This window comes from Lithobates pipiens, unplaced genomic scaffold (assembly GCF_037356315.1).
Source record: "Lithobates pipiens isolate NorthernLeopardFrog02 unplaced genomic scaffold, aLitPip1_a1.2 Scaffold_85, whole genome shotgun sequence".
In the NCBI taxonomy this organism is placed as follows: domain Eukaryota; kingdom Metazoa; phylum Chordata; class Amphibia; order Anura; family Ranidae; genus Lithobates; species Lithobates pipiens.
In genome coordinates, this window is record NW_027507909.1 from 691,264 (window position 1) to 707,209 (window position 15,946).

The 15,946-nt window shown below is 46.7% G+C and overlaps 1 protein-coding gene across 1 annotated transcript in view; it reads left to right on the plus strand.

Annotated features, from left to right (window-relative positions):
• Window positions 1-15,946, plus strand: part of LOC143973607 (histo-blood group ABO system transferase-like) — a 354,850-nt gene that overhangs the window by 114,370 nt on the left and 224,534 nt on the right. The window contains exon 3 of the mRNA XM_077474459.1: window positions 8,056-8,112. Coding sequence (XP_077330585.1) covers window positions 8,056-8,112 — 57 coding nt within the window. The remainder of the gene's footprint in view (window positions 1-8,055; window positions 8,113-15,946) is intronic.

Sequence of the window (15,946 nt, forward strand, 5' to 3'; positions counted from 1 at the left end):
TCAAAGTTACTCGCCACCAGTTGCTCCACCCAACCCCACCCCACAACACAGCCAACCCCACCCATAAACACTCCCTCATAAATTATCTAATTTAATGACACTTAAATGTTTTATGCAGAATTAAGTTATAAGAAAAAAATATTTACAACAACTTTATCCGTGCCCACCAATGCAAGCTGCCTGTTCCCACCAATGCAGCATGACTGTGTCCACCAATGCAAGCTGCCTGTGCCCACCAGTGCAAGCTGCCTGTGCCCACCGTGCACCATGCAGCCTGTGTCCACCGTGCACCATGCAGCCTGTGTCCACCATGCAGCCTGTGCCCACCATCCACCATGCAGCCTGTGCCCACCATCCACCATGCAGCCTGTGCCCACCATCCACCCTGTGCCCACCATTCACCATGCAGCCTGTGTCCACCATCCAACCTGTGCCCACCATACAGCTTATGCCCACCATGCAGCCTACCTGTGCATCGGAGGAGAGGAACAGGAGAGCGGCCTGGATGTTCAGAGCGCAGCCAGGGTACACATCGATATTAGCTTTAATTTCAATTGCTGTGTTCCCACTGCTCAACATCATATAAAGCCCCGCGCCCTGGCCGGGGGAACTTTGATAGACAGATCACCCGGCCCAGGATTGGACGTGTAATCTGTCTATCAAAGTCCTGGGTCCGGGGCAGGGGCGGGGCTGTATCTGACAGCAAACGGTGGGGAACACGGCTATATGTAATGAAAGCTAACATCACTGTGTTCCTTGGCTACGCTCTGAACATCCGGGCCGCTCTCTCTCCCATCCATGATCGCTAGAAGAAGGACTTCCATTCCACACAGGCTGCCAGCGGTGCTCGCCCGCTCCAGGCAGCCCTCCCTCGCCAGCCCTCAAACTGCACTTGCAAAATGCGAGCAGGTGAGTGCAATTTTTTAGGGCTGCATTATGAGTCCTTCTTGGGGGTGCACGTATACATAAGTCCCATCTTGCTAGTAAGTACACAACTTCTGCCAAGCATTGGTTTAGGGACTGTCTCTCATTTTTAAAGTAGGAAGCCTGGCTGGTTATTTGTTTATGTGCCTCCCAGATTGTCAGGGGTGGCATGTCAACCATTACATTATGGGTAATATGATCCTTAATGGCCAGGGCAATATTCATCCTATGGGTAGGCTTAAAGGAGAGTCATTCAGGGACCATTAACAGTTAACATGCCGAGGTAGCAAGAACTCTAGGAAGGTAAAAACAGCATTATGATTTTACCATGTGAAGGGGAAGATGATTAAAGAGAGAAGGGCCAAGGCCGTTCCAACCGATATCAGAATGTAATTGATGCAGGAGAATGTTTTATGGGGTTGGGAATAGTGGGTATACTGACGACAGGCTGGGTTCATTTCTCACCAAGTGTCCTAAAGGGAGTGGCTTTGCAAAAGGTTTTGGAGGATGCATTTATGTGGCGTGGAGGAAACTGGTATAGGAGATTTATCTAGAGTAAAGGGTAAATTACTTCATTGGAAATGCTGCATAATAGCAAAATGCCTTGTTTGTGTACTGTATATTGACAACTTGCAGAAGGTGGGAGAGGAACGATGTAGGGTTGCGGTTAGGGGCGTAGTAACCTCAGTGTCCAGAAAGTAGACAGTCAATACAAGATATCAGCCAAAGCGGAGTAAGTTTGCCAGTAAGAGACGCCAACAAACTTAGGTATGAAGCCTTTGGTACAGTGCGTCTCTTGCAGGAAGACCACATGGGCTTTGGCCAAAGCGAAAGATCAAAAGGCCTTAATTCTCTTTTAAAGGGTGTTCAGACCCTGGACATTAAAGGTGAGAACATTTAAGGGGGTCATAAAGGAAAATAGAAAGTAGAATTGTGGGGTTGGAATATGGCCTCCCCTCTGGATATGGAAAGAAAGAAGGGAAGAGAGGGTTTTGAAAAGCGGTGAGAGAAAGCACAAAAGGGAAATAAAGAAAGAACAGAGGAAACTGGCTAGTGTGTGGAAAAAAGGAACATTATTTACCCAGAAGACTTCCCGTCAAGGCAATCGATGCAAACTTCCTGGAGAAGGATACGTTGACTAAGGAGGTCCAATAAGGGTCCGCCGAGGGCAAGTGTGGGGGTAGCAGTGACGGGCAGTAGAGATCGCTCCAGCAGTGGAATGTGATCGGTCTGAATCAGGAATCAGACGAAGGGCCAAGCCTAGCTAAGGATTTGGAATATATGGTGGGGATCCATGGGGGAATAATGAATAGGAAATTATGCAGATAAGAGAGGGACATAATAATGGAGGAGGAAAAAAACGACAACTTGGTGCAGCTAGGTAAAGCCTGGATTGGTCCCAAGATATGTATGGGTCAGCCAAAGGGAAAACAAGTTTGGAGCGTGACCCAGGCATGACATGGAGTAGACCAATGGGACTTGCATTGTAACTACAATGCCAGAAGAGTGAGAAGGCATAAGGCAGGGCTTGTGGTAGCCGGCAAAGTATTAATATTCACAGTAATAAATGAGCATTCAACGTACAATATATAAGTGTTTTGAGAAAAAGTTATTATCGATGGTGTATAGGACAAGATGGGGCGGGAAGAAATAATCAATGTCAAGGTCCAACCAAACCTGGTCAGGAAGGCAAGGTGAGGTGAGAATAAGCGTCTCCCAGAAGCCATATAAAATTTGTAGAACAAACAGAAAACAGTGAAAAAAAATCTGATAGGACAGTCAAAATTAGAAGGGCGGAATGCCGGTCGCCTGCATACCGGAAGCTGTGCCTTTATGGGGGCACTAAACTAATTTGTCTCTCAGCCCAGTATGACCCACTAATGCTGCATACACATGATCGGACTATCCGGCGGACTTAGTCCGGCGGACCAGAATCCACCTCCATCTGAGAGATTGACACCTCGTTAGCCCCGTCGCCCGGTATGGATTTTAAGGTGAACCCCTACGCCGAAAAAACGGCGTGAAGGGTGCACCCAACGTCCATACAAGACCCTTATCCGAGCACACAGCCCGGCCAGTCAGGAAAGGGGGTGGGGACGAGCGAGTGCCCCCCCTCCTGAACCCTACCAGGCTGCATGCCCTCAACATGGGGGGGGTGGGTGCTTTGGGGAAGGGGCACCCTGCGGCCCCCCCACCCCAAAGCACCTTGTCCCCATGTTGATAGGGACAAGGGCCTCTTCCCGACAACCCTGGCCGTTGGTTGTCAGGGTCTGCGGGAGGGGGTCTTATGGGAATCCGGGAGCCCCCTAGGCCAGGATACAGCATTGGGTACCATATAGTAAGAGCTTCTGATGAATTCATATGCATTCTCCAGACAGAATGCAATATCGGTCAATCAGTCAGTCATAATAATAATAATAGTAATGACTTCTGAGGTGCAATGAGCAAGGGCAAGGCCACAGCTTTATTTAAATCCAACACATAACATCATAGCATCTGAATACTTCAAAAGTGCCTGTCACAGTTATACTGTGAGCACATAATTCCAAAGGAGGGGAAGGAGATAAGAAGGGGCCTGTCTTTACCATAAGTGCTGGACAGGCCGTCCGCTTCCCATTTCTGTCAAGAGCATATCCCCATAACAGCCATTTTAAGCTGGCAAGGTCAAAAAAACGCAGCAAGCTGTGACATACCAATGAAAATGGGGTGGGAGGGTGGGCAGCTCTTCCACACCACGCTTCCAGAAGGATCTGGACTTCTTGAGGGCAGTACTTTTGTTGAGCTCAGGCCCAGCCCAGTCCTCTCCCCCAACCAATCCCAGTGACCCCATGGTCACTGTCCCAGCCCTGGTCATGCCCCCATCAGTCAGGGCTCTCTTTTCCCTAAAGAGGCCTTCATAATACCCCTCTTCTCATAAAAACAGGGGGGCTTTAACATCTGATTAAAAAGAACTCTATTTCAAGGGAATTCTGGCGCTGTTATTTTGCCCATGCAGGTGTTTTCAAACAGAATAGACCATTGGACAAGTAAAGGAAGAGATATGTTAAAAGCATACCTTTTTAGAAAAGAAACTAATACTTGTTTCCCAGGACATGTGACCAATGCCATAGCTTTGGCCACATGGTCTAAGTCATAGAGTAACGCTTAGGCAGCTCTCCACAGTCAATACAGAGCTACAGTCAGTCAACAATTGTAACCTTCAATATTATCACATCATCTGAGACCAGAACATTGCTTTACTTACAGAAGGCTCATTTTGGAGATCTATATTTCAGTATTGTGTCCATAGATGGTACCAATCCAAATGATCCACTGTTTAGTGAACTCATAAAAAGAAAATACCTTCACTCAGGGCTACTATAATACTTAAAAACTGTGTACTTTGACAGGGGCACTTACCATATTGTACACACCATCAATACTCACAGTACATTTTAAATAGAAAGTGTTGCGTGGTCAGTAATGACATAAATTCTTAACACATAATTCTATAATTAATAATTGAAATAACAATTCATGATGTTAGTGCCATTATGCATAAAATAAAGTGCCAGAAAAACATAAGACATTCCAATTTGAGTTTTTAGAGTGATATTGCATAGTTACATAGTATGCATAATGGACATTAATTGGGACTTTTAACGAAGCTATGGCCTGGTAAGGTCATGTGTTTCCATCCCACGGGACTTTAAATGAAACCATGGCCTGGTAAGGTCATGCGTTTCCATCCCTATTGTATTCAAAAAAAGGGGGGAACAAGGGGGACATTGGGACTTTACATGAAGTATGTGGTAGCAAGAGAGTACAAGGTGAACTAAGGAATTTTATTAATCATTGCAGTTGGATTTACAAGAGATAAATACAATGATAAACAAAGCCTAGAGGCGATTCAGTTCGCATTGTGCGCTATATAAGTATTTCATTCATTCATTCATTCAAAGTAATAAACAATACATGATAATGGTAATAGTGATAATAATAGTACAACATGATAATAACATGAATATCACAAAGTATCATAATAAAACTCCAAAGTTCACCGCAGCAGGATTGAATAAAAGCATATGTAGCATAATGCCTGCAGGACCAAGGTCTTTGTGCACCAATTAGGGCAATGTATAGTAACGTCAGAATCTGAATGTATTCAAAAGAAGCACGACATATGATAGCTCTGCGCACGTTTCGCGGCCTTTGTACCACTCATCAGGAGCAGAGCACGTGTTCAATCTATAATAAAGAGTAATATGATATTCAAAAATAAGGTAAGTGAGGGGACCAAACATAGCTGTGAATATAGGGGTGGAATAATAAGTGAACCACCGTAAACATACACTAGGTGAAAGTAAAAAAAACAATGGAGCCGGTAAATGGAAGTGCGGTGGTGCCTATTAGCGATAGGAATGCAGTGAAGGAGTGAGAGATTAAATGAAAAGACTGCATGTGATCTGGTGTATAAAAGGCCTCGAGTAACCACACCCCCCATAGAGCCGCCCCCATGAGTATCACCACAAGTCATCCCACCACCGTCACGCTGCATGGCGGAATGGGGGGACAAGGGCTTCCGTCAGCCGGATAGTATGTATCTCCGGTCTGGCGGCTCCGAACTACCCCCATGATGTCAGCAGTGTGTAAAACTCAACTGCAAGGACGTAGCAGCAGTAAAAGGACGCTGCACATCCTGCGTGAATTGCGTGACGTCGACGCACAGTGAGATGCATCCACCCATCAGGCGTCCAATGACGCAAAGGATGGGAGGAGACTAGCAGTGTGCGTCACGGCTCCCGGAGGTGGAGATGGAAGCCGGCCGGCATAGCAGCACATCCACACAAGGCACCAGCAGAGCAGCAGACAAGACTGGCAGGTCCAAAATGGAATATATATTGCACCTGATTTAAAACTATAAATATGGTAGTAAACAAAAAGAAAATTGATACAAAGGGTAAATAAGATAATTGAATATAAATGAAAGGGGCTGGCCAAGGTCAATAGTAGCAGAGAAATACTAATACTTAAGCTAATAGAGCATTACCACATACTTCCATCCCTGAATTCATGTGATGCATAATGGACATTAATTGGGACTTTAAATGAAACCATGGCCTGGTAAGGTCATGCGTTTCCATCCCTATTGTATTCAAAAAAAGGGGGGAACAAGGGGAACAAGGGGGACATTGGGACTTTACATGAAGTATGTGGTAGCAAGAGAGTACAAGGTGAACTAATAGGAATTGTATTAATCATTGCAGTTGGATTTACAAGCGATAAATACAATGATAAACAAAGTAATAAACAATACATGATAATGGTAATAGTGATAATAATAGCACAACATGATAATAACATGAATACCACAAAGTATCATAATAAAACTCCAAAATTCACCGCAGCAGGATTGAATAAAAGCATATGTAGCATAATGCCTGCAGGACCAAGGTCTTTGTGCACCAATTAGGGTAATGTATAGTAACGTCAGAATCTGAATGTATTCAAAAGAAGCACGGCATATTATAGCTCTTGGCCTTTGTACCACTCATCAGGAGTAGAGCATGTGTTCAATCCATAATAAAGAGTAATATGATATTCAAAAATAAGGTAAATGAAAAATAAAAATAATAATAAAAACGCATGAAAAAGGGTGGGGTAAACAAGTCACCCACATCTAATACATGCTTACTCACTTAGGTGAGTGCACTAGTGGTCTAGTAGGTGGGTGCCGCAAGCCGTCCAATATACACCCCCAACCGGGAGCCGTGGTGGGTAACTCAATGGAGATAGCCACAAAGGCCGCAGCACAAGCAGGCATGGAGTCACCACGAGGCACTTCTATAGAGAGAGTGAAAAATTAGAACCATTAGGAGATTTGCAGGATATATAGTAACATAGTAGGTGAGGTTGAAAAAAGACACAAGTCCATCAAGTCCAACCCATGTGTGTGTAAAGTTACATAGTTACAGAATATTCAAAGTGTGCATGTAAATTTCCTTCAATAGTGCAAGTGCTCCCCTCCAAGATATGCAAAATGAGCCTCTTACCAGAGAGATAGATCTTATTCAAGTCTATAGTCACCTCAGTGACCTCACCCTTCACTCTGGGTAGAGGTTATCTCTGCATTTACAGCCGCCCTCTGAATGTGACCTGGTGTCAGCTTCTTCAAACCCTCTATACAGCCGATCTCACACTGCGAGAGGTAGGGCCCCTGGCTTTCATATCCTAGCAACAAGGCAAGATGTGAGGATTTCGAACTGGGAGTTTTTCAGGTAGGCTTCCAGGAGGTCCCAAATGGCCCTGAGTTCCACAGCTATGTTCCTATGAAACCCAATCCTACTGCATAGCTGCTTTATCTTTGAAGAAGTCACTGTTTGTTTTGCCTTTCTTCTCACACTTCTCAATGGGAAGGCCTGCACTCCTCCTAGGCACCTGGTGATTTCTCTGTTCTATGTAGAGGGGCTGCAATGTCTGAGAATGGTGCCGCACTGATTCCCAAAAGTAGTTTCTGCCCCACTTTTGACAACTTCAGGGGCAATTTCAATAGACATCTGTGCATTAACCCCCACAGATGTCTCTCAAATCGTCCTCTGAAGTTGGACTGAAAGAATAGTTTGAAATCTGCAAGTTCAGTTGAACTCACACGATTTCAAACCCATATTCAGTGTGAACCTAGGCTAAAGGAGTTTTACGTGCACGCTTTGAATATCACTCTAAAGACTCACATTGCACTGTCTTATGTTTTTCTGCCACTTTAATTTATGCATGATGGCACTAATATCATGAATTGTTATTTCAATTATTATATATAAAATTATGTGTTAAGAATCTGAATACTTATCACTAAATGCAGGAGCCCTGTGAACCCCAACTTCAGTGAAGACTATTTCTCAGATTCCTATTTGAATGTGTATATACTCTATACCCTATCTCGGGAGGAGTTCTGGGTCTGCTGTTGGATGATATTAATCTAGTCTAACTGTGTGTGCAATGGCCAATTGACTCACCCCTCTCCTCATGTGTAGGCTCTCCTTCTAGCTACACAGGTAACATAGCATGGTACATGAGTATTGTTGAATAAGAGAAGTCTTTATCTTTTTAAACAATATATTTCATATGTTATTTACATTTTACAATTGCTTTCAGGTATGAAAACAAAACCATTAGATGGAGGTTTGAGGGTTTGCTTCGCTGTAGCCAAGAGTAAGTAATTTGTTTAATTAGTAGAGGAACTTAAATGAGGCCTGTACTGAGAACATGTGTGGGCTACCACTGCTGATTCATGAACTTCATGTACGGTAGTAGCTCCTAAGTTTAAGAGCTTTTGGCTTTGTTTTACCAAAGCTCCTTAAAGCGAAACTTCCCCTTTTGGGTGGAGCTTCGCTTGTGATTATTCACTGTTGCTATCACTGTTTCAAGAATGAGCTTTCACAAACAAATCTAAGTTATCAATATTTATCTGTTCTTTATCCAATCCTGTAGGAGGTTTATGTCCCTGGTGCATGCTGGGCAAGGATATAAATATTTGGAACAGGCCACGTGCTCTCTCTTTTTCCCTGGGCTCTGCTGTTAGACTTCAATAGTCTAGTTTGGGGCCTAAAGTGTATTGAAGTGGTCTTGAAGCTGTCCTGCCTGGTCTGCCTTGGAGGATGCACTGAAATTTGTGCTTACAGTGTTGTCGGGTCAGTTTTAGAGTATAACTATATGTAACACCGGCTCCTGAAGAGCACACGCTATGTGTTTTTTCCTATTTAACATTCCTAAAACCACAGTTGTGTTTTAGGGTTAATTATACCAAATTATGGTTTCGGTATCAGTCTAGCTGGATTGCACTGGGTTCTCCTTGGCCATAGGTGTCGCTGTCACTGCTGGCAAATGTAAGAATGCAGTTTGGCTATGCGTATTGAATGTCATTCTCTCTCGGAACCAGCCTAGTGGGAGTGTCATCCTGCTGTGCATTCTGGGGGAGGGTATTTAAGGTACCGACATCACGTGCTTCTGGTTTCTGGTCCAGAAGATCTTTCTGTCTGCTTGGTCCTGGTACTCCTAACCAGCCCCCATGGCCCTCATGGCCTGGGGTGCAGATCCAACCAATTTCAAGTCTCTGGGCTGGCTAGCCCGAGGCAAGGTAACTGGAAGGAGAATTCAAAGGTGGTCCAGTGCCGTCTCATCTGTGGAGAGGCCCAGCAACTGGAGGAAGCAACCAGGGGAGGACTCTTCGGGAAAAGGCCATGCACCATGCTGGCTTCTCAGAAGGAGCCTGGAAGCTCAGTTGAAAGGCGAATCTACACTCATATGGTATCGCCGGACTGGCTGCGGGACACTGGTACCGTATGTTGGCTCTCTAAATTTATCTACATCCTTCAGTTACATTCAAGCCTGTGGCAGAGACTTTATTCACAAGTGTTCTACATTATAGTCTGTGGCAGAGACTTTATTCACAAGTAGGGATGAGCCGAACACCCCCCGGTTCGGTTCGCACCAGAACTTTCGAACGGACCCCAAATTCGTACGAACTTTAGAACCCCATTGAAGTCTATGGGACTCGAACGTTCGAAATTAAAAGTGCTAATTTTAACAGCTAATATGCAAGATACTGTCCTAAAAAGGGTTTGGGGACCTGGCTCCTGCCCCAGGGGACATGGGTCAATGCAAAAAAAAGTTTTAAAAACGTCCGTTTTGGTGGGAGCACTGATTTTAATGACGATTAAAATGAAAAAAAAAGTGAAATATTCCTTTAAATATGGTGCCTGGGGGGTGTCTGTAGTATGCCTGTGAAGTGCCACGTGTTTCCCGTGTTTAGAACAGTCCCTGCACAAAATGACATTAAACGGAAATAACACCATTTAAAACTGCTTGCGGTTTTAATGTTATATCTGGTTCCTGCAATATGGTTGAAAATCATTGAGAAAAATGGCATGGGTAGCCCTCCCTGCCCATTACCAGCCTATTTGGGTCTTGTACGCATATTAAGGGGAACCCTGTACCCATATTAAAAAAAGGAAATGCGTGTGGCCCCCAGGCCCTATATACTCAGAACAGCAGTATACAGGCGGTGCAAACAAGACGGACTGTGTAGGTTTGTTGTGTTAAGTTGAATCTGTTTGTAATTTTCAACTGGTACATTTTTAAAGTGTAGCTCCAGTCAAAAAAACTATTTTTAAGCTTTTTGAAAAACATAGGGAAGGGTTATCACCAGGGGCGTACCTAGAGCGTTTGGCACCCGGGGCGGATCCTACACCTGGCACCCCCCCCCCCCCCCCAACTTTTAAATGAAAAAACACCCACAACTTTTTTTCATTTTCTCGAGAATATTTATTGCACAAATTTGTCAATGGGAGGAATCATGCCATATTGTTGGTGTCAAAGGAAGGAATGGTGACTCATTGTTGGCGTCAGTGAGAGGAATAGTGTCCCAAGAGCCGGATAAAGATTTTTTCCCCACAAAATTGTCATTGTAATTGGTCATTCCTCTCACATGGCATGTGTATACTACAAATGACACCCCAAAATAAATTCTGCTACACCTCCTGAGAATTACAATACCACATGTGTGGGACTTTTTCACAGCCTGGCCACATAGAGAGGCCCAACATGCAGGGAGCACTGTCACATGTTCTAGGAGCATAAATTACACATCTAAATTGTTGACTAACTATTACACTTTTGAAAGCCCTGGAGCACCAGGACAATGACACGTGACAACGATGTGGCACTGATACGTGGCACTGATGACACATGACACTGATGACAGATGCCACTAATACGGGGCACTGATGACAGATGGCACTTATACTTGGCACTGATGACACGTGGCACTAATACGGGGCACCGATGACAGATGGCACTCATACGTGGCACTGATGACATGTGACACTGATGACAGATGCACTGATACGTGGCATTGATGACACGTGACACTGATAACAAATGGCACGTGACACTGACAGGTGGCATTGATGACAAATGGCACTGATACGTGGCACTGATGACACGTGACACTGATATGGCACTGATGACAGATGGCACTAATATGGGGCACTGATGACAAGTGACACTGATATGGCACTGATGACAGATGTCACTAATACGTGGCACTGATGACAGATAGCACTAATATGTGGTACCGATGAAACGTGACACTGATGACAGATGGCACTGATACGTGGCATTGATGACATGTGGCACTGATAACAGATGGCACGTGACACTGACAGGTGGCATTGATGACAAATGGCACTGATACGTGGCACTGACACGTGACGCTGATATGGCACTGATGACAGATGGCACTAATATGGGGCACTGATGACACGTGACACTAATATGGCGCTGATGACAGATGGCACTAATATGTGGTACCGATAACACGTGACACTGATGACAGATGGCACTGATACGTGGCATTGATGACACGTGGCACTGATAACAGATGGCACGTGACACTGATACGTGGCACTGATGACACGTGGCACTGATAACAGATGGCACGTGACACTGATAAGTGGCACTGATGACAGATGGCACTAATATGTGGCACTGATGACACGTGACACTGATGACAGATGGCACTAATACAGGGCACTGATGACACGTGACACTGATATGGCACTGATGACAGATGGCACTAATACGGGGCACTGATGACAGATGGCACTTATACGTGTACGTTATACGTATACCTCTTGCAATAAAACATATTTTTAGCAATGCATTGTGCGTGATTTATATTTTCATTCGAGCCAGCCTAGTGCAATTTGACTTTAAGACTAGACTGGCAATGGCTGCTCAGTATTCACAGCAGGGAGAATTTTATGAGAAAAGTGTCTTTGGAGGGACTGTCCCTCCAAAGACACTTTTCTCATAAAATTCTCCCTGCTGTGAATACTGAGCAGCCATTGCCAGTATTGGTCTTTAGGGACAAACAGTTTGAGCATATGGAAATGGCTGATTAAATAATTAAAAATTAGCCTGTACTTTACAGCCATTTTACAGTGTAAAGAACATTTCTGGATCATGGATGTTTAGTATAGCAGTCCCTCAACTTACTCACTGTGTGCACTGTGCAGGAGATGCCAGATGCTGCCGATGCTGAGTCAGTGAGCCTGAGTAGCCGAGTGACTGAAATTGAATCGCCGCCTTACTGCTCCTACACGCGGAGAGACAGGAAGGAATCACTCTGCGGCGCCGGGGGAGGGGGGGGCGGCACTACAAAGGATGCACGCACTGTGACTGGCTGGCCGTGACGGCACGCACTGTGCCTGGATGGGCGATCAGCGGCCATGCCCGTAGCGCTGCCACCCCTATAATCGCGGAGGGGGGTGCCGGCCTGACACCCCCCAAGTGTGCGGCACCCGGGGCGGCCCGCACCCCCCGCCCCCTACTTAGTACGCCTCTGGTTATCACCCCTGTATAATTTGTCTTCTTTTTTCATCTCACTTGCTGTTGTCTCCTTCCGTTTGCAAGTAGGAGATGTTTGTAAGTTGGATGTTTGAAAGTAGGGGCCTGCCCTATATGCTCTGCAGAAATGGCGGAACAAGGTGTTGGTTTTGCCACAACATTGTAAGCCCTCAAAGTGACTCTTGGTGGGCGCTGGAGCGCCCTGCTGTGAACGATTATATCAAGAATTGTAATTACATGCCATTGTTGAACAGTGGTAGAAAAATTGACCTTTGGTGGTTGTGGTGCTGGTGCCACAACACTATAAGTCCTCACCGTTACTCTGGGTGGGCACAGGAAGGGGCCCTCCTGTGAAATATTATATCAAGAATTGTAATTACATGTCCCTGTTAAACAGGGGCAGAAAAATTTGGCCTTAGGCACTGGTGCTGGTGCCACCACACTGCAACCTCTTCTATATACTCTAGTTTTATTGCAGGAATTAGCCCTGCTGCAAAGCATTGCATCAAAAATTGTAATTAAACGCCCCTGTTAAACAGGGGCAGAAAAATTGGGCCTTAGGCACTGGTGCTGGTGCCACCACACTGCAACCTCTTCCATATACTCTAGTTTTATTGCAGGAATTAGCCCTGCTGCAAAGCATTGCATCAAAAATTGTAATTAAACACCCCTGTTAAACAGGGGCAGAAAAATTGGGCCTTAGGCACTGGTGCTGGTGCCACCACACTGCAACCTCTGCCATATGCTCTTGTTTTATTGCAGGAATTAGCCCTGCTGCAAAGCATTGCATCAAAAATTGTAATTAAACGCCCCTGTTAAACAGGGGCAGAAAAATTGGGCCTTAGGCACTGGTGCTGGTGCCACCACACTGCAACCTCTCCCATATACTCTTGTTTTATTGCAGGAATTAGCCCTGCTGCAAAGCATTGCATCAAAAATTGTACTTAAACGCCCTTGTTAAACAGGGGCAGAAAAATTGGGCCTTAGGCATCACCCAGAACCAGAAATGTTCTTCCAACATATCAGCGGAGGAGGAAGAGGATAGACAATCAACATAACAGGACAGTCACTCAGCATCAGCATAGGCAGTCTTGAAGGGATGTGATATTTCAAAAAAAATTATTCTGTTACATCAGCTTCAGGTGCTTGGTAGCTGTGGGTGATCCAAGACTGATTCATCTTGATGAAGGTCAGTCGATCAACTGATTCAGTGGACAGGCGCACCCTGTGATCGGTAACAAAGCCACCAGCAGCACTGAAGGTGCGTTCCGAAAGAACGCTGGATGCAGGACAGGCCAGTAGCTCAATTGCATACTGTACAAGCTCTGGCCAGTGATCCATCCTCAAGACCCAGTAAGCCAGAGGATTTTCAGTGGGAAAGGTGTCCAAGTCTGACCTTGCCCCTAGGTATTCCTGCACCATGTAAATCAGACGCTGGCGATGGGTGCTGGAACCGATCATACCTTGGGGCTGCGGACTAAAAAATTGTCTGAAAGCATCAGTCAGACGGCCACCTTCTCCACCGCTCCTTCTGACCGATGCCTCAGCAACACGTTGTCCAGGACCAGGAGTTTGTAACCTCCCAGTCTCTGGGAACGCGTTGCACAGACCTTTCTGCAAGGCCTCCCGGAGATGTCTCATCCTCTGCTCCCTCTGCGATGGCAAGATAAGGTCGGCAACCTTACCCTTGTACCGTGGATCAAGGAGAGTGGCCAGCCAGTAATGGTCCCTCTCCTTGATCCGAAGAATACGAGGATCCTTCCGCAGGCTTTGCAGGATCAGGGAGGCCATGCAGCGTAGGTTAGCTGAGGCATTCGGTCCGGAGTCCTCTGGGTCACTAAGGACAACATGATCCGCAGCTACCTCCTCCCAGCCACGTACAAGTCCACGTGTTTCTTGGGACTGTAAATCATCCCTACAAGACTGCTGCTGCTGCTGCTGCTGCTGCTGCTGCTGCTGCTGATGCTGAGTGCCAGCCTCCACCTCCATGCTGACACAATCATCTTCCTCCTCCTCTTCCTCCTCCTCATCCTCTTCCTGTGTGATGGGTGGCACAGCAGGAACACTGTCTGGATAAAGGGGGCCTTGAGAGGCAAGGAAGTCCTCCTCTTCCTGCCTCTGTTCTGCCTCAAGTGCCCTGTCCATTATTCCACGCAGCGTATGCTCCAAGAGGTGGACAAGAGGTACAGTGTCACTGATGCATGCACTGTCACTGCTCACCATCCTTGTGGCCTCCTCAAACGGTGACAGGACAGTGCATGCATCCCTGATCATGCCCCTTCTGGCGTGGTGAGAAAAAACCGTGCTCCCCTGACCCTGTCCTGGTGCCGTAGTCGCACAGGTACTCATTGATGGCCCTCTGCTGCATGTGCAGCCGCTGCAGCATGGCCAACGTTGAGTTCCACCTGGTGGGCATGTCACATATAAGGCGGTTCTTGGGCAGGTTCAACTCCTTTTGGAGCTCAGCCAGCCGAGCACAGTCATTAAAGGACCGGCGGAAATGCACACAGACTTTCCTGGCCTGCTTCAGTACATCCTGTAAGCCAGGGTACCTGCCCAAGAACCGCTGCACCACCAGGTTAAGGACGTGAGCTACACAGGGCACATGGGTCAGTTGTCCCTGTCGGAGGGCGGAGAGGAGGTTGGTGCCATTGTCACAAACCACCATTCCTGGCTTAAGCTGGCGTGGCGTCAACCACCTCTCGGCCTGCCCCTGCAGAGCTGACAAAACATCCGCCCCAGTGTGGCTCCTGTCCCCCAAACAAACCAGCGCAAGCACGGCATGGCATCATTTTGCATGCGTACTTGCGTAGCCCCTGGAACGCCTACGGAGCACCGCTGGTTCTGAGGACAGAGCACTGGAAGAGGCCATGGAGGAAGAAGAAGAGGAGGGGCTGGAGGAGAGAGGTGTGTCACAACCAATAGTAGCATTTTGGAGGCGTGGTGGCGGAACAACCTCCAACACTACTGCACCTTGTCCTGCATCCTTCCCAGCTGCCAGAAGAGTGACCCAATGGGCCGTGAAAGACAGGTAACGTCCCTGTCCATGCCTGCTGGACCATGAGTCAGCGGTAATATGCACCTTACCGCTGACCGCCCTGTCCAGCGAAGCAAGGACATTGCCTTCCACATGCCGGTAGAGAGCCGGAATCGCCTTCCGTGAGAAAAAGTGGCATTTGGGGACCTGCCACTGAGGAACCGCACATTGTACAAACTCACGGAAGGGGGCCGAGTCTACCAACTGAAAAGGCAGCAGTTGAAGTGCTAGCAATTTAGCCAAGCTAGCATTCAACCGCTGGGCATGTGGATGGCTGGGAGTGAACTTCTTTCGCCGGTCCAGCAGCTGGGGCAGGGACATTTGCCTGCTATAATCGGACGTTGGTGTACCGCTAGCAGAGTTCCCGGAAGCACTTGGCTGTGACACACCTAATTCTACACCTTCATTCCTCTCAGAACAGGTTTCAGAGAGGACTGAAGGTCTAGTGGGGTTGGAGATGCCAGCTGATGAGGAGCAAGGAGAGGTCCGCTTTGTTCTTTGGTGTGGGTCTTTGAGGTACGCTTGCCAACGAGCTGCATGGCAGGTCAACATATGTCTGGTCAAGCATGTGGTGCCCAAGCGGCTGATGTTTTGGCCACG